At 43.6% G+C, this 24,764-nt stretch overlaps 2 protein-coding genes across 5 annotated transcripts in view; both read left to right on the top strand.

The window, feature by feature from the left end:
* LOC146075187 (cell surface hyaluronidase CEMIP2-like) overlaps window positions 1-24,764 on the top strand; it is an 87,150-nt gene that overhangs the window by 24,615 nt on the left and 37,771 nt on the right. For all 3 annotated transcript variants that reach the window (XM_083184157.1, XM_083184160.1, XM_083184158.1), the window contains exons 4-12: window positions 15,729-15,869; window positions 16,401-16,956; window positions 18,797-18,966; window positions 19,305-19,493; window positions 21,250-21,419; window positions 22,309-22,518; window positions 22,917-23,122; window positions 23,911-23,980; window positions 24,611-24,739. In XM_083184157.1, coding sequence (XP_083040283.1) covers window positions 15,729-15,869; window positions 16,401-16,956; window positions 18,797-18,966; window positions 19,305-19,493; window positions 21,250-21,419; window positions 22,309-22,518; window positions 22,917-23,122; window positions 23,911-23,980; window positions 24,611-24,739 — 1,841 coding nt within the window. The remainder of the gene's footprint in view (window positions 1-15,728; window positions 15,870-16,400; window positions 16,957-18,796; window positions 18,967-19,304; window positions 19,494-21,249; window positions 21,420-22,308; window positions 22,519-22,916; window positions 23,123-23,910; window positions 23,981-24,610; window positions 24,740-24,764) is intronic.
* CEMIP (cell migration inducing hyaluronidase 1) overlaps window positions 14,732-24,764 on the top strand; it is a 118,236-nt gene continuing 108,203 nt past the window's right edge. For both annotated transcript variants that reach the window (XM_083184162.1, XM_083184161.1), the window contains exon 1: window positions 14,732-14,977. The gene's annotated coding sequence lies outside the window, so the exon portion shown is untranslated. The remainder of the gene's footprint in view (window positions 14,978-24,764) is intronic.

The raw sequence follows: 24,764 nt of genomic DNA, 5'->3' as shown, positions 1-24,764 counted from the left end.
ATAATCCTGTCTCTACTTATAAGAAACATGGCTTGTTTTATGAGGCCTGATTTGTAGAAACATAGAATTTGATGGCCGATAAGAACCCATGGCCCATTTAGTCTGCCTTGCACACACTTACACACTAGGTTAATTTTTTTTGTAAGGAGCCAATTAAACTACTAGCATATTTTGGATTGTGGGCGGAAACCCAAGCAACTATGGAGAGAATACACACACTCCACACCATTAGGGCCATGGTGGGAATTGAACCCATGACCTCAGTTCTTTGAGGCAGTAATCATACCTCTCAACATTTTGTTATCTGAAGTTAGGACTCCTGCATGGTCCTGCTGTGTGTGGGCCTGAAAAGGGGCGTGGACTTTGGGAAAGGGGTGTGGTTTTACGGAAATATCTGCAATCATGATGCAATGCCCCGTTTCAACACTGTGGGGGCTGGGCCAGCTGGCTGAGAGCTGCTGACCACACAGTGCACATGACCATGTTAACTTTTTGTGTGATTACATGCACAAGATTTGTATTGGGAAAATGTTGATAGGTAGACAATATGAAAAGAGAGCTAAGCAAAACATGCATACTAATATAGCCTTCTGAAATGCATGTTGTGCAGCTTGATAACTGTCCTATCATGCTGACTAGATGTACAGTAAGAAAGTATCAGGATCATTGATCCAAATGTAAGATCATCTCATGAATCCTCACAATATAGTATGAGCCGATCTGCCAGGATTGCTCTTGCACAGTGAGATTTCAGAGCATTATATGAACCAGCTTATGTCAGCATTAATGAATCAGGGTAAATGTGGAAATGCAGTGTGAAAGTATCACTGACATCATACACCTATTTCTGTGCACTTTCCCAGGCTTCTATAAACACGCATTTGTTGGCAGAGCAAGAAGGGTGAATAATTTGGGCCTTTGTGATGGAAGCCTTGGCTTATACAAGGGCAGATCAGAGCGTCCTATATATAATAGCAGTTTGCTACAATCTTGCACATTCTTCCGTGCACAAAACTGTGCATATTGTCCCTCCGTTGCAACTAATTTGTTGAGTCCTGGCATAACGTGTAATGGGCATTACTGTGTGTGATGTAACTGGCATTATGGTGTGCAAAATCAATTGAAGCAAAGGTTAAAAAAAATCAACATAAGGCGGGTCAAGGGGCGGGACTGGGGCGGGTCAGTGGGTGGGTTGTGGGGGTGTCAAGGGGTGGGACACTGTCCGGGAATCTCTCAACACAAAGGTGGTAACCCTATTTTTGCCTAGCTGTTTGCTTTTTTCTTTATTTACAAACAAATCTGACCATGTCTATTGAGTCTCACAGAATGCTTTTCAGCGTCACATTAGGGTGATATCCTTTTACCCGTGATAAACTGGCAACAGTCGCAGCTTATCAGGGATATGTTTCACCTGCCCAGGCTAGGTGAAGCATAATCCCCTAAGCAGCCTTGTTTTTCGCAGCCCTGTTTTCAGGTAAAACAGGGCTGTGGCTGGGCAAAAAAACATGTTTCCCTGAACCTGTGATATTTTGACTTAAGCGTGACTTTTTATTGCACGATCAAAAAGGATAGCCCAATTAAAAAATCTACCTGCATGGTTAACCATGTAGACAGACTTAACTTAAGTGATGGTAAAAATGTTTTAATAGTCTGCACCCTGAGGAGACTGCCAGCATGTCCATGTCTGTCATGGATCATAGAAATCCTAGATCAGGCATGGCCAATCTATGGCCCTCCAGCTGTTGTGAAACTACACATCCCAGCATGCCTTGCCATACTTTTAGCATTCCCTAATAGCAAAACTGTGGCAAGGCATTTCTGACAAAATCCTTCTTAGATGGACAAAACCATGTGCACTGCAGGGGGGCAGATGTAACATGTGCAGAGAGAATTAGATTTGGGTGAGTTATTTTGTTTCTGTGCAGGGTAAATACTGGCTGCTTTATTTTTACACTGCAATATGGATCTCACTTTGGGTGGGATGTATTAATATACATCGCTGCCCTTCGCCTGCCAGCCGCCGCAATGCTGCCACATATGTACTAGCATCGGGTTGCGGTGACGGACACCCCCGCTCAGTCGGGCAGCGATGAGCACTTGGCTCACCCTCAGACGCAGCCCGGCTGAGTGGCTGTATGTGGTGCGGGTGGAGGAAGATGTCTGTTAACATGCACCTGGACTGAACTGCACACAGCGCAGCGAGCCCTCCCTCCTGCCCGCTAAGCCAGACCTCCAGCTCTCCCTCCTGCCCTGCTCCCAACTACCGCCCCCCAGTGGCCGGCGCCCTAGGCAAATGCCTAGCACTGCCTAGTGGTGGCGCCGGCCCTGCGTATATGCATTTCAACATGTTTAATAATAACCGGCATGGCTTTAGAAAGGTCACACATCCTGCTCCAGGAAAAGATGCGTAGCTGCCAGCTCCATATACCACAGCTCATTAAATATTGAATCATTTAATTGAAAAATACAATGTATACTGTAGTGTTTTATGCCATTGAGTTATTCCTTTGCAACTATTGTTTAATCTGATTCTACAGTATAACATACCTCAAACGTTAAAGCTTTTTTTCATGCCCCTTTTTATAGACCTACCAGTCAGCTTTTAAAGGCATTTTAGTAAAAGGTGATTAAGCAAAAGCATCTATTGTTAATGTGAAATATATGAAACTGCAAGACAGATATTTAGCAAAGTGAAGATCATTTCCTTTAAGCCTGTAGTCAATTTACGACCTATTAATAGATCCATTTAACAGGAAAATACAATGAGATCTGCAGATCACAGCACAGCTCCTAGGCCACCTAGTGTACAAATTGCAAAAATGATTTGCTGTCAAGGGGCCAGATTCTCTAAGCTTCAAAAGTGATAAAATGGAGAGTGATAAACAGCCAGCCAATCAGCTCCCACCTGCCATGTCACAGACTGTGTTTGAAAAATGTCAGGTAGGAGCTGATTGGCTGGCTGTTTATCACTCTCCATTTTATCACTTTTGAAGCTTAGAGAATCTGGCCCACAGTATGAAGAACATCAGTGACTGGCTTCCCCGGGTTGGTGGATAATTTCACAATGCAATGTATTGGGGGAATCACCTGATCAATACAGGCAATAGGTCAACCCTGTTAAGGTCGACATGCATTAGGTAGACCGCTGAAGGTTGACAGGGCTTACTTAGATTGACACGTGAAATAGGTCAACATTGCTAAGGTCGACAGGGTCGGAAGGTTGACAAACGCATTAGGTGGACAATGGGAAGGTCGACAGTCACATATTTTTTTAACCGACATGTGCCGACAGGCAGTATTTCATGCCCTACCAAACACTACGGCATGGTGGGAGAATACAATCGTGCCCGAAGCATGACGGGCAGCCGAGGTACACTTAGACGGAGTCCATGTCGACTAATGTGCAAAACTCACGTCGACATTTTGACTGTCGACCTTCCCATTGTCGACCTAATGCTTGTGTTGACCTTCCGACCCTGTTGACCTTAGCAATGTTGATCTGCGCATCTGGTTGGTGGGACAGTGGTGCCGGCATGTTGGGGGATCATGACCGGAGATATATAGGAGGCTAAAGCCCTGAAGAGTGATAAAGTGGGGAGAGATTAACTACCAGCCGATCAGCTCCCTGTCATGTTACAGGGTGCAACTGAAAAATTAAAGGAGCTGATTGGTTGGGACTTTTTCTCGCTCTTTGCATTGATTGCACAACCTTCTTTATTATTTAATATTAACAGTTTTTTATATAGCGCAGCATATTCCGTATAGAGCCGGGCCCTTCCCAAATTTTGCCAGAGTTTCCATTAACTTTGTTACATTTCTATATTTGTATATTAATCTGTATAGTATACTATATTTTACAAATCACTGCCATCTCTCCATGGCCCTTATTCTGGTTGGTGCGGTAATATCCGCGTGCGTTCGTGCCGCCGATGTTTTGTGTCTGCGCATGTGCAGAGGCGTCTCTGCGCATGTGCGAGCGGGGCGTACGGCCAAATCCCGCATGAAATGTGTACGCTACGAACAGGGGGTGGAGAGGGGTGTGAAGGGCTGTTTGGGCTCATTACCATATGCATACGCCCGCGTTTCATGGGCGTTCCCATGCAAACGCTGGGCGTACGTATGGTAATGCGGCCGTGACGCACGTGTAGGGGGCGGACATATGACATTGCCGGATGTCAGCTGCCCGCCCAGATCCCTGCATTTGCACGGAGAAATGCCCGTGTGGTCTGAGGTTGCGGGAGCTGGCGGACCACTGGTCCTGCATTCGATGTTCTGCGACCATCGAATGATGGGGGAGGTTCCAAGAGATGGAGGAGGTGTATCTGTAAGAAATTCACTCGTGCTCCGTGCGGTCGGCGGATTACCGCATTCGGACGGAGTTAGCGATCCGTATGAAAGGCGGGGTTTAGGACTCACGGTCCTGGCCGCATATTCGGCTCCGGCCGCACAGACCAGAATAAGGCCCCATGTGCATTGAACTAAAGATTGCATTGACTTTTTCTCTCTATATAAATATGAGATCTTGAAGAATCTTTATGCAAGAATTCATACAAAGGTGCAAATGTGTGGTTTATTTGGCTAATTACATTTATTCATGTATGTGGTTAGATGTGACTTGGTGTTCCGTGTTCACTGCTATGAAGCTTGCCAATTACATAATTAATAAACCATTGAGGTAACTTAGATACGTTGCTGCCCCTTGTGGTAGAGTTAGGAATAGCCATCATTCCAAACATTTACATTGTCTTCTATCCTGAATCTCCAGAATTCCGTGCACTGCAATAATGCAGTGGTGTGTTATCCTGTCTGTACCTTTGTACACTTATCACCAAGTCAAATAAACTCAGGAAGCGGGAGATATAACTGGGAAGCGGCAATGAACAGGTTAAGCTACAATCTGCTTTATATTATTGACTTGTAGAAATGACACACTCATTGTACCTAGCGGAAATCTTCCTGTATCACACCCACTGATTGGGCAGAAGTGCTGAGAGCCTGATAACTGCTGTGCTTGTGCATTCACAGGGATACAGATGCAGCAATGGGAGGTACCATACAGGAAATGTCCTAACTGTCCAGGGACCATGAGCTGCTGCCTTCTGCCAAATGTGTGTCTGGGACAGGGCACCACCACTTTGCAGTGGGACAGCAGACACAGAACATGCACTACTCACCTTCATGCAGCAAATTCTCCAAAGAAGCCTCAGAAATGGCATGTGTTACCTAGTGGTTTTAGCTGCAGATGCTTTTACTGGGAATTCATTTAAGATAGCATAAAAGATAGGGCCATCATGACTGCCTTGTACGTACAGTACATTGCTGCAAGTATACAATGCTGCAGACACGCAGCATATTCCGTTGCACAGTGGCATAACTATACATTTTGCTCCCCCCTGCCAAAAAGTTTGTGGCGCCCCCCGGCTCCTCTCCAACGTGTTTCCCCAGCGTGTGACGTGATGACATCACGCGCATAACAGAGAAGCTGAAGCAGGAGAGAGAAAGAGTGACCAGCATACACTGCTGCTTCCCTTGGCTCCGTCGCATCCCAGGCCACCCTAGCACGCCCATCCGCCCGCCCATCCTGTACACAGTAGCCAAAAGCCGGCTCTGTGTACAGTCAATTGAATCAATGGGGGGATTAGTCGTCTCTGCCAAGGCCACACCCACGCTGCGACTGACTCGCCTCCAGTGCTCAGCCAGTGGCAGCGACAGGCAGCAGCATGTAAGTGCCCGGCGCCCACACAGACCCCGCTGCCGCTTGCTCCCCCAAGCGGCAGTTGGGGCTGCCTTACAGTAGTTACGCCACAGCCGTTGCACTTATCTAATTGTTCTTTCTGATTTACCACTCCTCCACTTAACTTTATCATCTCTGCCCTCTTCTCCCATTGGGGAAGTTCTATTAAAGATGGGATGTTGCCCTTAGCAACAATCATATTCTATCTATTATCTTCTGGAAGGTGCTGAATAAATAAGAAATAGACTGTGGTTACTATGGGCAACATCCCATCTTCAATATAACTCTCATTTTAGTAAATTAACCCCATGGTGTGCAGCCATATCCTCTATGGATTGTAAACTGATATGAGCAGGGCAGTTTCCCCTGTGTCTTCTACGTATATGCTAGCTGCTCACGTTACTTATGTATATATATGTGAATGTATATGCTGTCAGTAATACCAAGTACATTTTGTGACTAGGTCGAAACTGTTACAAGATTATGGTCGACATATGCAAGGGTGACAGGCAAAAGGTCGACATGAGTTTTTCATGATTTTTTTTTAAAGTCTGTTTTCATACTTTACTATGAAAGTGGGCATAGAGTGGGAATTTAATAATACATACGGTGCTCATGTCAACGTACGATTACAAAGGCACGAAAAAATCATGAAAAAATCATCTTGCACTTTTGACTGCCAACCTTGCCTATGTCGATCATTAGCTTGTTTCAACCTTTTGGCAGTGTCGACCCTTTTTAGGTGTTGACCTAGACCAGTGGTGTCAAACTCATGGCCCTCCAGCCATTGTGGAACTACACGTCCCAGCATGCCCTGCAACATATTTTGTATAATGGATTGCTAAAACTGTGGCAGGACATGCTGGGATGTGTAGTTCCACAACAGCTGGAGGGCCATGAGTTTGACACCACTGTCCTAGACACTGTGGACCATTAGTGTATATAGAGTTATGTATGTAGATGAATACTAGAAGGGAGAAAATTGACCATTCTCATAATCCTATATATATATAAATATATATGTCTAGTGTCCGTTGTGTGTCTCTCCAAAACACTGCCATCTGTTGGCATCGAGTGAAACTACATCTCTTTCTCTCTCACACATGCACAAACACTGAGGCAATCACATGGTAGCAGACTAGCTTTCGAAGCATTTGCTTCGAGCGTGCTTACTATTGAATCATATATAGTTCCTGAATAAATTGCTATACATTCTTTAGTAGCATCATTTTTTTGATAGGCCCAGCAGTCCCAGCTTCTTATTGATTATATATCAGTGATTATATGCCTAATTTATTTACTAGTAGAAATCATAGGGGAATGTATGTGAGGGGTATCCAGCATACAGGAATTGTCAGCACAATCAGCCTATCCAAATACACAGTCCCACAGAAATGATTTATCACCGTGATGTCCTATCTGAGCGAGGTCACAAATAAACTCAGAATGTTGGAGGTCTCGTTATCCTAATTTCCCAGCCCTATACTTTGCATTGTTTGCGGGATTGTAAGCTTGAGGGTGGCTGTGCTTGTTATGACTGGGAAATCAAACTGGATATAATACCTTGGCGCAAGAGCTTGTTGTTTCCATGACCTGCATCATTTCCTACATTCTAGTATTCTCAGCTTACATACATGCTTTTGCTATAGAGAATTAGATGCTGGACAAAGAGGTAGGTCAGAGAGAAGCAACTAGTATATGTTCAGTGATTGTGGAACTACAAGTCCCAGAGCCTTACGCACATGTATTATACTGTTGCCTGGTAGCTTGTATCAGGGGTGTAACTTGATATTCGTAGGCCCCATAGCAAAATTTTGTAAGGGCCCCCTATTTAGCAATTGATGGTGATAAATGTATGTAAAACATATTACTTAGACAGTAAAGATGGGCCCCTTCAGCTCTGGGCCCCATAGCAGCTGCACCCCATGCACCTATGGTAGTTACGCCCTTGGCTTGTATTTGGGCCTTTGCCCTGCAGCAGCTGGATGCTTCCCTCTGACCTAGATGGAACAGCAATATACAGCTCGGAAGATGGATTGTTCCGTTTACTTTGTATCCAAGTACTGCTTATTACATCTCTTGTGTTACTAGGCATAGAACGTTCAGTCGTCTGTATGTGCCGTCTGCTCAGCGCCCAATCACACCTTGAACAACATGTACAGAGAGAGAGAGAGAGAGAGAGTGCATCCAAGGACAAGATCCTCCTCTGTGTCACTATAGTCATTGCTTACTTGGTTGATGCACAATGATTCAATAGTCACAAAATCTTAAAAATGCTCTTATTACTAGACAGAAATCATGAAGGTGTTGAAGTTTCCTAGTGTCAGGTGCCTGCTCCTGGTCACTGATAACACTGGTAATAATTACACGGACCAAGTGCCTGGCGATGCCGTATGAGGCTGTATGAGGCTGTATGCCAGCTTCCGGACACTGATTTTAGATTTGTGTTACAGTAGTTACTAATTTAGCAGTCTGGGAACTAGGAGAAGAGAAATCATTTCAGCAGATCCTAGTCCCAGACAAGTTCTAATGTGTAGTGTCCAGGTAGCCAGTTAATAGGCCTACCCCATATTGGGTACTTGTTTCCTAGCACGGCGCCCATCGCATTGTATACCATAAGACTAAATATGGTATGTGATGACATGCGATGCGACGCAATGCGATGTTGTACAATAAAAAATTGTATGGCATTGTATGCCATACAATGCGATGGTATACGATTTTTTTATTGGACAACCACCCAGATGGGTCCTTACAATGTTAAATGCCCCCCCACTATCAACACCAACCCAAAGCGTGGCGAGCGCAGCGAGCCCGCGAGGGGCGGCGGTACGCGTCCTCCGACCTTTTCATACCCCCACTATCCACGTCGGCGTGGATCTGATTCTATATAGCGTGGCGAGCGCAGCGAGCCACTGAGCATGAAGCGTGGCGATCGCGCAGCGAGCCCCGCGAGGGGACGCGAAATACATGTAAAGTAATACGCGTCCCCACGCGGGGCTCGCTGTGCTCGCCACGCTTCGGGCTCGGTGGCTCGCTGCGCTCGCCACACTATCTATGGGGGTATGAAAAGGTCGGAGGACGCGTACCGCCGCCCCTCGCGGGCTCGCTGCGCTCGCCACGCTTCGGGTTTGCGTTGATAGTGGGGGTGGCGTGGGGGTGCATTTAACATTCTAAGCATTCATTAGGGTGCTTATACAATAAAAAAATCATATCGCATATGGCATGCGATGCGATGGCATAAGATGCCATAAGTTGAAAAAAATTGGGCGCCGTGCTAGGAAACAAGTACCCCAAATTGTTGTTATTATTATTGACAGTTATTTATATTGTGCACACATATTCCGCAGCACTCTGAAAATAATATTTTTGATTCACATCAGTCCCAGCACCGGGTATGGGTCATCGAGTTCACTTTTTTTATCCTGAATGTGGACACTATAAAAAAGTGCACCGTGTCCCCTATTTTATTCTCCCACCACGCCCTAGTGGATGGTAGGGCATGAAATACCACCTGTCAGCACATGTCGTGAAAGTAAAAAACACCATATTGACCTTTTGACTGTCGACCTTGTGCATGTCGACCTAATGCTTGTGTCGAACTAATAACCTTGTCCACCTAGCCCCATGTCCACCTTCAGTCATGTCGACCTTCCTTTTGTCGACCTAGTGACCATATACACCTGCACCAGTGGAGCTTACAATCTACATTTCCTACCAGATGTGCACGCACACATTCACACTAGGGTTAATTTTGTTGGGCGCCAATTGACCTACCAGTATATTTTTAGATTGTGATTGGTGCTGTGATGAAGAAATGCTAACCATTACCCATCAATATGCATTCGGTCAGGGGCAGATTGGGATGGAAACCCAGCCCAGGTAGTTTCCGTACGCAGCCCTCATTGTGTTGGGGTCTGTTGAAGAAACCGGATCCCGGGCTGGGCTGTTGAAGACCCCCCTCATCAGGCCTGATTCTGCGTTGACACAGTTACAACTGTCCTTGTGTCTTTTCCTGCAGTTGTGTCTATGACTTTATGCCAACTACACTACATTACCCTACCTGGTGTTATGGGCAGATTTGGAATTAAATTGTCCTGGAAAAATTTCCAAAGGCAGCCCCTTTACATGCCCACATTGCCAACCTGCCACTTTCTACCCCTAACGCACTCACACCACCAGTCTGTCACCCTCTCACGGGTGCATCAGCCCACTGGAAATCTTCCCTGTGACTACTATTACCAATCTGCCCCTGCATTAGGTCGACATGGGGAAAAGTTTGACAGGTAAAGGGTAAACAGCCTGACTACAACTGGGAATATTAACCTTTGCCAGGTTCAGTGGTAGTGGAGCGAGGCACCTTGCCCAAAGCTAGCCCATGAGGGTTATAATAATCATTGCCACATATGACGACCTAAGGCATGCCGGTCTAATGACTGTCTATCTAATGCAGTCTTTTCCAACCGATGTGCCGCCAGGCCTTGGGTCACGGCGACTCAGCGGCTCAGGCTAGGTGCATGCGTGCGCGGCACCGCTGTCTGGAGCCGATGCTGGGACGCGCCTGTGCGTAGCAGGCGCCAGGCACGTCAGATCAGCCTATGCATTCTGCACTTGCACAAAATGCCCCCACGGACGGTGGGGTTCTGTCGGCACCGTCTATGGGACAGGTGCGTAGAATAACTAATGTGGGGCATTTGTGTGGGTCATTTCTAAGGGGGAGCTGGCGCTTTGAATTACTGAGGGGCATTTGTGTGTGAAATAACTAAGGGGGAGCTGGTGCTTTTAATATCTAAGGGGGTGCATTTGTGTGTGGAATTTCAAATGGGGAGATGGTGCTTTTAATATCTAAGGGAGGGGGGCATTTCTGTGTGGAATTTCTAAGGGGGAGCTGGTGTGCCTTGGCAATTTTAAAGTCTTATCCGATGTGCCGCAAAAAGAAAAAGGTTGAAAATCACTGATATAATGACTGTACTGTAGATCTATTATAGCACACCCATTCCAAACTATCATTGTGCTGAGGCTGAGAGTAGATATAATGCTGCATATGCCTAAAACTACAGTATATACACTAGGTCAGGCATTCCCAACCTCAGTCCTCAAGGCACACCATCATTGCAGGTATGATTATATGATTCCCTTGCCATCTAATCCCCCTGAGTGCTGCACTATGGCCTTAACCAGCAAGAGCATTCAGAGGACTCTCCCACGTCTTCTTCACAGCTCTGTGGGAGATACAAGAGCTGAGACTCAGAGGAAGGCATGAAGTGCCCACCTGCTGTGTATGATGTGTCACCTCATAATGACCTCTAACCTGGTGCGGCCGCACCTCCCGCACTCCCCTCCTTACCGATATGCCCTCTGTCAGACTCTAGTTTTCCAGTGCTTGAGAGAAAATTGCCAATTGTCATTTTGTCCCATACATTACCAGATTTTTAAATCCAACTAGCCAACTAATTGGATGGTTGGAAGAAAGTTGGTCTGATGTATGGCCAGTTATAGCTGTGGGGAGTCCCAAGAGCATTGGTTAGGATAGGCATTGATGTTGGTTTATAAGTCGAGCCCGACAGTCAGTATATCAGTTCATACCAAAGGTGTTCAATGGGGTTGAGGTCAGTGATGGCTACAGGGCAGCAAAGATCTTCCACTCCAGACTCCGATAACCATTATTGGATGTACCTCATTTTGTGCATATGAGTATTGTCATGCTGAATCAGGAAACAGCCGTACCCAAACTGTTGCCTAAAAGCTGAATTATACTAGATTCTCTACAATGCCATTGTATGCTTAAGTATTAAAGACTTCTCTTCACTGAAACTAGGAATGCGATGTCAAACCATGAAAAAGAGTCCCAAACCCTGATTTTACACTTGACAGTACACATTACGGCAGCAAATACAGTTCAGACTGCCAGATGGCGAAGCATGATTTGTCCTTCCAGCCTGCTAATTCAGTGATGGCTTTACAACACCCCAGGCCTGATTAAAGGCCCCCATACACTACTGCAACTTATCTGAGGGGAGAAGTCACATGTGAACCACCCGGCACCTTCCACGGCAGCAGGATCATATACAATATACTGTATGCGTTCCATTTGCATACGATGTATCATATGTGATCACAGCAAGTGCTGTGGGATCCCGCAAATCCTTAGTGCACCACTTATCGCCAGCTCCGATCCGATGCACACAGGACCTCACTTCAGACCTTAATTGGAAATAAAACACATATGATTTGACACTTTTCTACCAATTTCTCGAAATCAGGTGAAAAGGGCCCAAATTGTACAAGTGTATGGACAGCTTAAGAGTTGATCAGTAATGTGAGAATTTGTAGTGGGCTGCAAGGAGTAAGCCGCCACCCAAACAGAAAGAGTAACTGTCCTTTGCAAAATTGCTAATCGGCTTCCACTCATCCATGCACAATTCCCAAACCATATAAAGGATTTAACTGTCTGTGCAAATGTGAGTAAATCTGAGGCTTCCACTAATCTGTGACTGAGACAGGGTGGAAGTGGTCATCACTGAAGTCACAGACCCTCATCAAAAACACCTGGGCACACCTGTATTTTTTTCAGGCACACCCAGAAAACAGCTTCCTATCAAACTGTGAGGGGATTATAATAACTATCCATAATAACTAAATCCCCTGCCCGCATATGCGATTTGATTGGTACACATGGTCAGTCGTTTCATAATCGCTCGATTTGCAAATTCTCTAATAAGTGATCACCTCTGAATCAAGCCCTCCCGCTAACGCTTGCATAGTACATAGTGACCTGAATCTTGTGTGACAATGGAACCCCAATCTCCGAAGCTCCCAATGAACAGGTGTTATCCTGGTGTAAATTCCATAATCCACTTGGAACTCAATAGCAGATGTTGTCATTGATGGCAAATCAACGTATTGCACCATGTGCTTCAGTCCTGAGAGGTTTCCATGTGTGAGCTTCTGTGGCTCATCGCTTAATGGCCAAGCTGTTGTGGGATACGGTCATTTGGTCTACAGCATGTTGGTTGACAAGCATTAGGTCGACACCACTAGGTCAACATGGGTCAAGGTTGACAGGTCAATAGGTCAACACAAGCGTTAGGTCAACAGTGTCGATAGTCAAAAGGTCGACATGGGGTTTTTCACTGGTTTTTGTGCCGACAGATGGTATTTCATGCCCTACCATCCACTAGGGTGTGGTGGGAGAATAAAATAGTGTGCCAAGCGCAGCGATGCACCATGCCTGAAGCATGGCGAGCAAAGCGAGCTATGCAAGAGGATGCAGTGCACTTTAAACTGTGTCCATGTCATCTGTGTCGACATTCAGGTAAAAAAACAGTTAAAAACCAATGTCGACCTTTTGACTGTCGACCTAGACACTGTTGACCTAATGCTTGTGTCGACCTATTGACCTGTTGACCTAAACCCATGCCGACATTGTCCCATGTCGACCTTGTCCCATGTCGACCTAGAACCATGTCGACCTTACCCCATGTCGACCTAGTGGTCTCAACCTAATGCTTGTCGACCAACTTGCTGTAGACCAAATGATTCCAACCCGCTGTTGTTGCTACTAGATTTTTCCATTCCACAATAATGGTTCCCTTGGACAGCAGAAGTATAACAAACTGACTTGTTGGAAAGGTGGCATCATCCTGTAACAGTGCTATGTTAAAACTTCTACTGTTAAGGTCTGATTATGGAGATTATATGGCAATATGCTCAATTTTATATCTCAGCACTGATGTAAGTTAGATGTAACAGTTGCCAATGATATTTGTGTTATATATATATACACTTCTTTGCCTATTATTTTCTAGGCAGTATATCTGTAGATGTGTGAGCTCTTCATTCATATGGACGCTGAGCATCTGCCTAAAATGTACAGTATCCTCCTCTGTTTTACATTTGGTCAGTGTGTTCAGTGAGGGACCCCAGTCATTTGATAGACTCACCAGTACCTTATGATGCTTTGATCTCCCAAGCGCCATCATGCTTGCACTAACACATGGAAATTCATGGTATTTTACAATACAGGAATCCGGATACCCCTATGAAATCGATGTATGCACAATAGTTTTATACACACGCTGGAATTTCAATAATGTTGCAGATTAAAGTTTAAAAGTGTCTTAATGTGTTTACAATGTTGCAATGACAGCCCAGTTCTTTATTAATCAGGAACTTACTGGGGGATTGGGCATCCTGCTCCCAGGTTTTGTAATGCTTTCACAATATCTCACGTGTGTCTGTTAACCCTTCACAGCCTGTGGGGTGCCTGGGGGATGGAACGTGGGAAGACAAGTAGAATGCTTAGATTGAGCAGCGGAAAACGTTACCAGCACCTTCATTGCAAAGTGATGATGAGGACTATCAGTCTCCTGTGTATTTCTTCATCCTTTGTAAATAATACATCTGATGTGATCAAATGCAGCCATGATCAGAACGCTATCCGTTCCCATCCCATCTGAACACAGCACATACGTCCCCATTTAATCACAGCACATATATCCTCATCTGATCACAGCACATACATAGACTGCAGTTTGTCTACTTCTAAAATGTGTCTGTATTTATAGCACAACTAACTCTCTTCTGCAGATATGATTTATTCCGTAGCGGGCTTATTAGTCAGCCGTTTCTGGGACTTGTAGTTCTACAGCTGTCTGTTTCAGCTTGGTCTGCAGTGTACAGTATGTTGTGCAAGGGGTCGGGTGCCTGCATTACTGACTATGCCTTACCTGCTGCCTGTGTGTGCGCTCGCTGTGCATTAGCAGCAGCAACAAGTGGACGGCAGATTCCTGTAATGCTGGTATGTGCAGCATGTGCTGGCGTCAGAAGTGGAGGCGTGCACTCAGACTTGGCTGCTGAGGTTAGAGCCTGAGGTTACAGGCTGGAGAGACACAGCGAAGGGAAAGAGTGCATTGAGAGGGGGGAGAGTGGGAGCAGGAGAAAAGGGGGGAGAGAATGAAAGGGGGGGGGGGGGGGGGGAGATTACAAAAATAAGAGGAGGGAAAGAGATAGAGGAAAGGTGGTAACATAACAGACAGAGGGAGGAGAGCAGTGCCACATACTATATATAAGAGTTTAATAAGTCCAGCATCCAGAGCAGCGGAGACAGAGCTGGGGACCAGTGATAGCAGGCAGCAGTGGTCTATATCAGCATCGCAGGGCTGTGCTGTCATCTAGTCCTCTGACTTCCAGTGTCGTTCTCTTTTGCACCTGAGGCGTAGTGGGGAGGACCCCAGCACACAGGTGAGGCTCTATTGCGCACAGGTGGTAACAGGAGCAGGTATCAGGGAGCACTATGTTCCCCCTGAGGGGGTACTATCTGTCCCTGAGGGTACTGATGCTCATCTCTGTGTTATTTGCAGGAGCTATAACGACACTGAAATTGTTATTTTGGAATGATTTATCACTCATTTGTTGTCTACTGTTTTTGTGTAAAATCGGTGCAAATTGATTGTGTTGCTCATTTATCAAATCTTATGGAATGAAGATATCTGGGTGTGCATTCACAAGTGTACACCAATGTGGCAAATGCTCATTCATAGCAGCAGGTGCAGGGTTTCAGACAAATACATGGCTCTGGTCTGTATGGTGACTTGGCTGCTTCATCGCAGCATCATTTGGTTGTTTCCTTTGTTTATTGCACCCATCACTCATCTGTTCGGTTTATTCAGTGTCTCATCTTCCTGGGTGACTGTGGAGCTCCCCAGGGGGAGAGCCTCAGATTCAGGGAACAAAGCAAGAAGGCATCAGGTGGGTGGATTACCGCTAGCTGCTGTCCCCTGGCTAATCTCCCTGTAATGTGCACACTGTCAGATCTATCAGCCTCTATCTCCTGGGCAGACCTACTGTATATGTGCTTGCTGAAAATGACCGTGCAAAATGCCTCATCATGTGCAGTCCAGCATGCTCTTTCTGTACCCCTGTGCTTTCTATGTGTGTGAGCAATGTGCCACTGGTTTATGTTCCCAATGTGTGAGATGAGTATGTATTGCAGACAGATGTCCCGATAAGAAGCCTTATCTAATCCCCTGGCACCCCGGTCATGATGGAAGGAGGTCGGCTGTAATAGGACGTGGTGTTACCCTCAGACTTGAGTCCTCCGCCACCTTTCACTCTTTGCTTATCCAAGACGGAGGTAAATAATGACCCCAGAGTACCTAGGTCGATGTTTCTGCCCCTGGGTGATACTTATTTGTGCTGTCAGTCACGGTCTTTATAATAAATAAATAAATAAATGCTTTCTGCCCCAACAGTCCAACTGTTCCATCTGCCCATCACATCTCTGACATTCCGTTACATGTCAATGTAAAATAATGTTTGCACTGCAGATACTCGCTGAGACGTTCATTCTGGTTGATTTCTCTTGGATGAAAGCTTCTATCAGCTGTCTGACTGTTCTGCTGTAGGTGAAGCATGACCTATGGTCCTATGCTATTGCCAAAGTACAGTACAAATACACTCTAATCTCCCTGTTGGACAGCTATAGTAAGACAAATCTATGTTCTACTCCACACACTGCAGATCGGGGTCTTGATTAAACCAACAAATGGCAATAGATACAAAACATGTCCCATTTATGTGATAGCAAATGAAACAATGAATTTAAGACACACTGTTATCCAGGTATTACAGCATCAGTTCTTGTGTACCTGTCCTTCTGTTTCAGGGTCCCTAGTGTTTGCAGATGACCTGATACCCCTAACGCTGAGGACTCAGTATATCCTTATTAGAAATGGTGGCTCCCTACATATCGGCTCTGCTCAGTGCCCCTATAACTCCAATGCCACCATTTCCCTGTATGGAAAGTCCACCGAAGGGGATGATGTAGAAGACTTTGGGAAGAAGGTCATAGGAGTGGACAGAGGAGGGATATTAGAACTACATGGAAGGAGACCCTTATCCTGGACACTGTTAGATGACACCGTCCACCCAGGAGGCCTCCCATATGGATCCTACAAATGGGAAAAACACTGGGGCAGCCGGGGCATCAATATCAGGATCATTGACCCAGAGACTGGACAAGTACAAGCTGCTCACAGGTTTGACACCCACATGTTCCTAGAAGAAGGGAGACGACTTCAGGACTTTCTGTCCATACAGAGCCCAGGCAAGGTGGTGGCGGCGGCCGTGGGAGACTCAGCTGCTAAGAGCTTAACCCCAGATGTGAGGAAATACCTGAGAGAAGCTCTACACAGCAGATACATCTATCATCTGGGCTACAGGTAACTGCATGTGTCCACATACTGCCTGATTACAATGTATATCACTGTAATTACCCATTACTAGATCAGTTATTACTGGTTCCAAATTGTTTTCTGTGTATTGTAATGGTCTGTGCACTTTTGGATATATCTGGACTTATCTGAAGAAAGGTTAATGATATACTGTATGTAGCACTCCATGTAAGTGTTCCTGCTGCTCTCTGCAATAACAAATAGCTTGTGCAGCAGAGCCCAGGCAGGACGCGTGGGAGCAGAAGCAGGTCTACCATGGACAGCTCCTGGGCTGCTGATAAGATACCAGGACCAGATACAGAGGCTATGAGCACGGTTACCTGGGCATCATTACTGAACTGAAATATGACAGCAATGTCAGGAATGTATCTGGGGTGCAGACTAGTCTAGCATAATACCTGCAGAACACTCGCTGACACTACCAACACTGGGACCTCACTTTGCCTTGCCACACAATTACCCACTAATGTATTTGGGTTTGAAATATGTACTTAGCATTAGATGAATTACAGGATTAGGTGAATCTGAAACATGCAGAGAATTCCATTAGAATTTGTTCTGCTTCACTCTTAAACATTTCAGGTCTTGACAGGCTAATCCTATGGAACTTTCCTTGTGTGATTATCCATTTGTAAACTATACAACTAGATGGCGGTGAATGAAATAAATGAGAATGATTGGCATAGGGCAGTGATGGCTAACCTTGACACTCCAGCTGTTGTTGAACTACACATCCCAGCATGCCCTGCTACAGTTTTACTATTTGGCCCTGCTAAAACTGATGCAGGGCATGATGGGATATGTAGTTCAACAATAGCTTGAGTGTCAAGGTTAGCCATCACTGGCATATGGGGATAAATGCTACACAAAATACATAGTCATGGAACTTAGGGCCTTATTCTCGTTCACTCTTTCTGACAAAATCCTTCTTGGATGGACAAAACCATGTGCACTGCAGGTGGGGCAGATGTTACTTGTGCAGAGAGAATTAGATATGGGTGGGGTTTTACTTCAAAGTGAGATCTATATTGCAGTGTAAAAATAAAGCAGTCAGTATTTTCCCTGCACAGAAACAAAATAACTCACCCAAATCTAATTCTCTCTGCACATGTTACATCTGCCCCCCTGCAGTGCACATGGTTTTGTCCATCTAAGAAGGATTTTGTCAGAAAGAGTGAACTAGAATAAGGCCCTAAATGAGCACTTTTACCATAACAGTATGATGATGATGATAATGATGTAATTATTATTTTTTATCATTATTATGATTATTATTATTGTTATTATTATTATAATGATTAATAATAGTGGTAGTAGTAGCAGTAGTAAAATTACTGTGATACTACAAGTAATAGTAATTTGTTATTGTTATTAATACTAATAATACTAGTAGTGGTAGTTCTTGTTATGTTGTTGTTGTTGTTCTTATTATTATTATTATTATTAGTAGTAGTAGTAGTAGTAGTAGTAAAAGCATCAGCAGCAATAATAATATATATGTGAGTGGTGGTGGTGGTAGTAGTAGCAGCTACAGGTAGTAGTAGGATTACTGTGCTACTACAAGTAGTACTAGTTTGTTGTTGTTAATACTACTACAAGTAGTGGTAGTTTGTGATTTTTTTTATATTATTATTATTATTAGTAGTAGTAGTAGTAGTAGTAGTAGTAGCATTAATAGTAGTAGTAGCAGCAATAGTAGTAATAGTAAGTATAGTAGTATTAATAGTAGTATTAATAGAAGTAATCATGAAAGTAACATTATGTAATTCTTTGTTTTCTAATGGACAAATATCTTACAGATTTTCTTTCTTTCTCTCCCATTTAACAGGCAGCCCTGGGCTTTGGTTGGTGTCCTTGGAGAAGGGTTATTAAAAGTAACTGAAGATAGGAAGCAATATGAAAGCAATGGGACAACTGGACTGGCTGTTGCGACAAGGGAATTTCAGACCTATGGAGGACAGTATTTCACAGTTACTGCTTACAGTGGCTGGATTAAAGGTAACATATTCTTATTGTACTATATATCTTTTGATCAAATACAGTAGTGCACACTGGAACATAAGCATGTAATACATGACTTGTGTACACTAATTGTTATAGGATGTCTATAGTAAAGTCAAGTTGCATATTTTTTTTTAAATTTTAGTATTGTGTAGACATGTGGCACTTTCCATACCGTTAACCTCAAACACTGTAAATGTATCCATCCTATTCATATTAGTAATTCCACTAGATTTCTTTACCCACAAGTGTAGTCATTTATCGGTTCACTGGGCTCACTAGCCCATATACTGGCTATATTATGAGGGTATAACATCTATATTTTGACCCATTAGGCGTTCCGCGGAATGGATTCCAAGTGACAGTGTCCAGGGGAATCATCCTTACATTAGTGGATGACGTTACAAGCTGGCTGCCTTCTAACAGGATAGTGATTGCCAGCACTGATTACTCAATGCAACAGGCTGAAGAATTCAATCTGCTCCACTGCCCTGAATGTAAAAACAATCAGGTCAAAATTGATGGTAAGAAAATACGTTATCAAATCTGCCTCTAACTCACATTCAGCTGGATAATTCTCTGTTCTGTTACTCAAACAGACCTGCATTTGTTATACTCCATTATGTATTGGGCTTGCACCTAAATGGAATAGTCATCCACAACTAAATTACAATCTAATAAAAAAAAAAAACACATACACAATATAATATCCAGTAGATGTTTAATTGCTGATTCTATTATCTACTGCAGGCATGTCCAAACTATGACCCTCCAGCTGTTGTGAAACTACAAGTCCCATCATACCTTGACACAGTTTTGCTATTAGGGAATGCTAAAACTATGGCAAGGCATGCTGGGATGTGTAGTTTTACAACAACTGGAGGGCCATAGTTTGGACATGCCTGATCTACTGAGTCTATATTCTGCCCTGCTCCTTTTACCTACTATATTTATATTGGCTGTTCAAATCAGACATTAGCTCTAATACAAATTATATAAGTTAAACTGATTGCTACAGTGTATATGTGATTGCTTTTGGTTTATCTTCTCTATATATATATATATATACTATGTTAGTAAATCTACAATATACCTACCAAAACGCCATTTGGTAATGTACTATTCCACAGGCTCTCAAAGTCGTTCCTCAGGACCCCACACAGTGCATATTTTGCAGGTCTCCTCATAGAATCACAAGTGAAATAATTAGCTCCACATGTGGATCTTTTAGAATGTGTCAGCGAGTAATGATTGCACCTGTGCACCAGCCGGGTGACCTGGAAAAAGCGACCTGTGTGGGATCCTGATGACCGAGTTTGAGAACCACTGTAACTATTCTGCTCTGATTGTACTGTATATTACATTAGGGAAAGATGAATGGTAAATTCACACTTTCTCAAGGAAAGGAAATAACCCATAAAACATTCATTGAGTCATTAAATAAAATTATACTTTGCACAGACTTATATCAACAAAATCCTCCCATGTGTGTCTGCAGCAGACAGCCCTGAAGCTTAATCTCTCCAGACATTACCTGGGGATGTATTGTAAATGCCAGAGGGAAGCAACAGATGCTGAGCTGGAGAATATTATTAGTAACTGTTCTTATTGGCTACCCATTAGAAATGCAAAAAGACTAAAGGTACTGCACTATAACCTCAGGTGCATATAATGTCTGAATAAGCAACTAGCAAGTAATATATATATATATATATTCTGACAAGGGGCTTCGTTACGCAAGCTGTCTAAGTCCGGGCAGTCGGGATTACAATGTCGGGCTAATCCTAACTGTTGGGGTGTTATACCACACCCAAAAAAAGACAGTTGCATCGGGGGACAGGACACTGAAACCATTATTATGAGCAGTGGATGCTAAAGCTATAATAGCTTAATATAATATACATATACATTAAAATCAGAGCAGGAGATTACCATTTTACCATTTGCCCATACAGACAATCTGTAGAATAGATTTTCAAATTTGTAGATATTCACCACATCTGAAAAAATGTAAGCGTAATGGAGTATTGTCCGCCATCACATTGCACATTACACATAAGACATTACAGTGATTCCAATTAGTGACTATCAATTATAAAGGAAAAATACAGCAAAAGTGCCACAACATCAGTGGTCTTGTTCTTTTCCTCATACTGAATGCTTGTGTTGCCTGGAATACACAGAGCCCATTGGTCAGACATGTAACCTCTCTTCTGGAGACATGAATGATAGGGAAAGTCAGATACTTGCTTTAACAAGGATGTGAAATCTTTCTTCCAGGGAGCCCTCTTTATATGCACACTGGGGAGGTCATTGATGGTATTGATATGAGAGCAGAGGTCGGACTCCTAACAAGGAACATCCTTATCAAGGGAGAAATGGAAGATTCCTGTTATGGAGACAATCATTGCCAGTTTTTCAGCTATGACACTTTTGGGGGTCAGATAAAGGCAAGAATATATTTTGCTCTATTTACATTTTTTATCACTTACAGTGTTTTTTTCTATCACAGCACTGCAAATAAAATAACAAAGCAGCTAATTATGTATGTCTGTTTCCCATGGTCTATCATATTCCAAACACTAGCCCCAACAGCACAGTGATTACAGTAGTCCCGAAGATTCCCCTCAAGCAGCATTAAAAAAACTGATTTTTAAAAAAAAAATTGTTATAGTACTATAATGTTCAGCGGTCTTGGTGGGGGGTCTAGTTGGCACGACAACAGACAAGATGCCGGTGGCCAGAGGACTGGCTGCGGAACTCCCAACCCTTTAGAGGTCACTTCCAATTATACATCAAGAAGGTGGAAATGTTAGGAAGTAGTTTTTTTTTCTAGAGCTGCGGGTCCAGTCTCCATAGCATACGACAGCAAAGCAGCAGTGTTCCAGCGGTAGACTATCACTGAACCATGTTTCTTTTTAAATGGGGGCAGGGCTGCCTGTGCCTAGTATAATGGGCATTCCTAAGACCACTGCCTGCTGCATGTTAACTATCCACTGAATCTTAACCGCAGTGGGCATATTCCCTGTTAGTGAAATCTGTCATTTAGATGAATTTAAGAATTCATTTGCCAATCTCTACACCTGTAACAGTATATATGTAAGTAACAAGCCTCACTCTTACAACATGATTAGGAGCTCTAAAGTCCCCTTCATCACAACCTTGACTGACTATAAAGTAATGTAAGCCATTATAGGCATGTTTTCCCTGTCCTTTTTTTTATATCAAATTATTAGTAAAACACATATTATTATTATTATTATTATTATTATTATTATTATTATTATTACTATGCATTTCTGGACAAAGGATGTAATTCTATTGTTTCTCCTTTGTCAGATTCAAAGGCACTTCTCTTCAGTCCACCTGTCCGGGGTAGAGCTGACCCACATGGGGCAGCAGATTTTAGGGAGTTACCCGGTACATTTCCATGTGGCTGGAGCTCTGGATGAGGAAGGTGGATACAACCCCCCAACATACATTGACAATCTCGCCATCCATCACTGCTTTTCCAGATGTGTCGCTGTTCACGGAACACACGGACTACTGGTACATAACCTCCATGTTATCATCTCTCTCTATCACTCCTGGCTCTCCTGTGTGTCTGCCAATCCAGGCTGCGACTTGATTTAATCATTCCTGTCTATTGTTCAAAACTATCCATCTATCATTACCGACTCTTCCATTCCCGACTATCTGTTGTTTCTGACTATCAACTAGACCTTGCTAACTGCTGTAGCATTAACATGATCACTTTCAACTATAGTTAGTAGGGTTAATACCACTTGTGATAACTTCTTTTAGTAACTATACTTTGTGGGGAGGAGGCAGCACAATGTTGGTATCCAGCTAGGATCTCTCTTCCAGTAGTGCCAGTGGTGAGCCTGCACTGCTCTCTCCTGCAATGTTTTATATTATATTTATATTTTATGTTTCTGTACCACCAGGTAAAAGACACAATTGGTTATGACACACTTGGCCACTGCTTCTTCCTCGAAGATGGTGTAGAGGAAAGAAACACCTTTTATCACAACCTCGGCCTGGTAACAAAGGCTGGCACCATCCTGCCAAGTGATCGCAATGAGGCTATGTGTCTGGCAATGCGGGAACATGTGTATGGGGATTATGTGCCGGTACCCAGTACTGACTGCATGTAAGTTACAGTAATACATTGTTATATTGTCTTATCTTGATTTCACTTCTGAATTAGCTATAATTATACAGTATCTTGTGGAAGATTTACCACCACTGGCAAAATGCTTGTGGTGACGAATGATGTCTTGTTCTGCTGTGGTTTGCAATATACGTCACCAACAATAAATAAATATTATTATTATTACGTTTTATTTATGAGGCGCCACGAGTGGTTTGCAGCGCCGTACATAGGACACGTAATTAGAACAATACCTGGTACACAGTGCTAGACATAACAGTAACTGAGGGGTAGATGTATGAAGCAGTGTTAAGGGAGGAGAAATGATAAAGTGCCTGGTACTTTATCACCGGCCAATCAGCTCCTGTCTCTTTTTAAACCCAGCCTGTAACTTAACAGTCAGGAGCTGATTGGCTGGTGATAATGTACCAGGCACTTTATCACTTCTCCTCCCCTATCACTGTTTCATACATCTACCCCTCGAGAACAAAAACAGAGCACAGGTAACAATTAGCAGCACAGGTATTAGTACACAATACAGCTGAGAGGTAGGGAAGCAGAGGAGCAGTCTGCATGTTACCAGGGGTAAGTAGTCAGTTGTAGAAATGAATGAACGCAAGTGAGAAGAGATGCGGGTATAGGTGGCAGATAGGTAAGAGAGCTGTAATTGATGTGCGAGGTATATATGTAAAAGCCAAAGTGTTGCTAAAGTACTGAACTGTAGGAGGATAAAAGGTGAGAGCGTCTGTGTAATTCATGCAGTAATTATATATTGTGTCCATTCACAGGGCTGTCAGCACATTTTGGATATCAAATCCTAATAACAACCTAATTGGGAATGCTGCTGGTGGAGCTCAGGTAAGAATTACAGTAAAGAGGGATTGTAGAAGTTGAAAAAGCAAAAAGCAAACTGGGAGCTGTAGTTGAAAACAATTCATTTCTCAATTGATCGAATCCCCAATTAGGGATCAAGTTTAATTAGCCACAAGTTGATGATGAAAATGGTGGAAACACCAACATTACCGCAACTCACCAGATCTCACCCCGGCCCAGACTCGCGGCTTAGTGTAGTATGCAGCCTTATGCGCAAGTAATACCTGCTGAACTGAATCAAACCCTTACTTATCCCATAATAGAAAAATGGTATTAGACAGTCAGAAAGACAAATGTCATAAAGTTTACAAGGAAACATCAATTTATGAATATCTCTGTGTCAGATATAGAAAAATTAAGCCCCACAGATACATGATTAAATCAAACTGACCAGGATACTAATTAATTCACCTGTGCTAATGCATGGATATTCTTAAAACGTGGTCTGTAAGGCTGCCTTGTGTCGTTAGTATTTTTGAAACACTGTGTTAGGTTATGAAATGTTTTCAAAATCAATATTCAATCCTGGATGAAAATTGTTATTCAGTCGCTATCATGTTATATTCTGTTTGGGAATAATGTAATGCTGCTTTTGTTTGTTGGCCTGTGATCTAGGACGTTGGCATCTGGTTCATATTTCACAGAGTCCCGTCAGGTCTTTCAGAGGGCCTGTATCCAGAAGGACAGACTGAATTCACTCCCCTGGGAATATTTCACAATAACAGGGTGCATTCCAACTTCAAGGTAAATGTATCATTTATCTAAAGTA

The sequence above is a fragment of the Crinia signifera genome, chromosome 4, assembly GCF_055691185.1.
Source record: "Crinia signifera chromosome 4, ASM5569118v1, whole genome shotgun sequence".
NCBI lineage: Eukaryota > Metazoa > Chordata > Amphibia > Anura > Myobatrachidae > Crinia > Crinia signifera.
The sequence above is the reverse complement of the archived record's forward strand: the minus strand, read 5'-3'. Positions and strand labels throughout refer to the sequence as shown.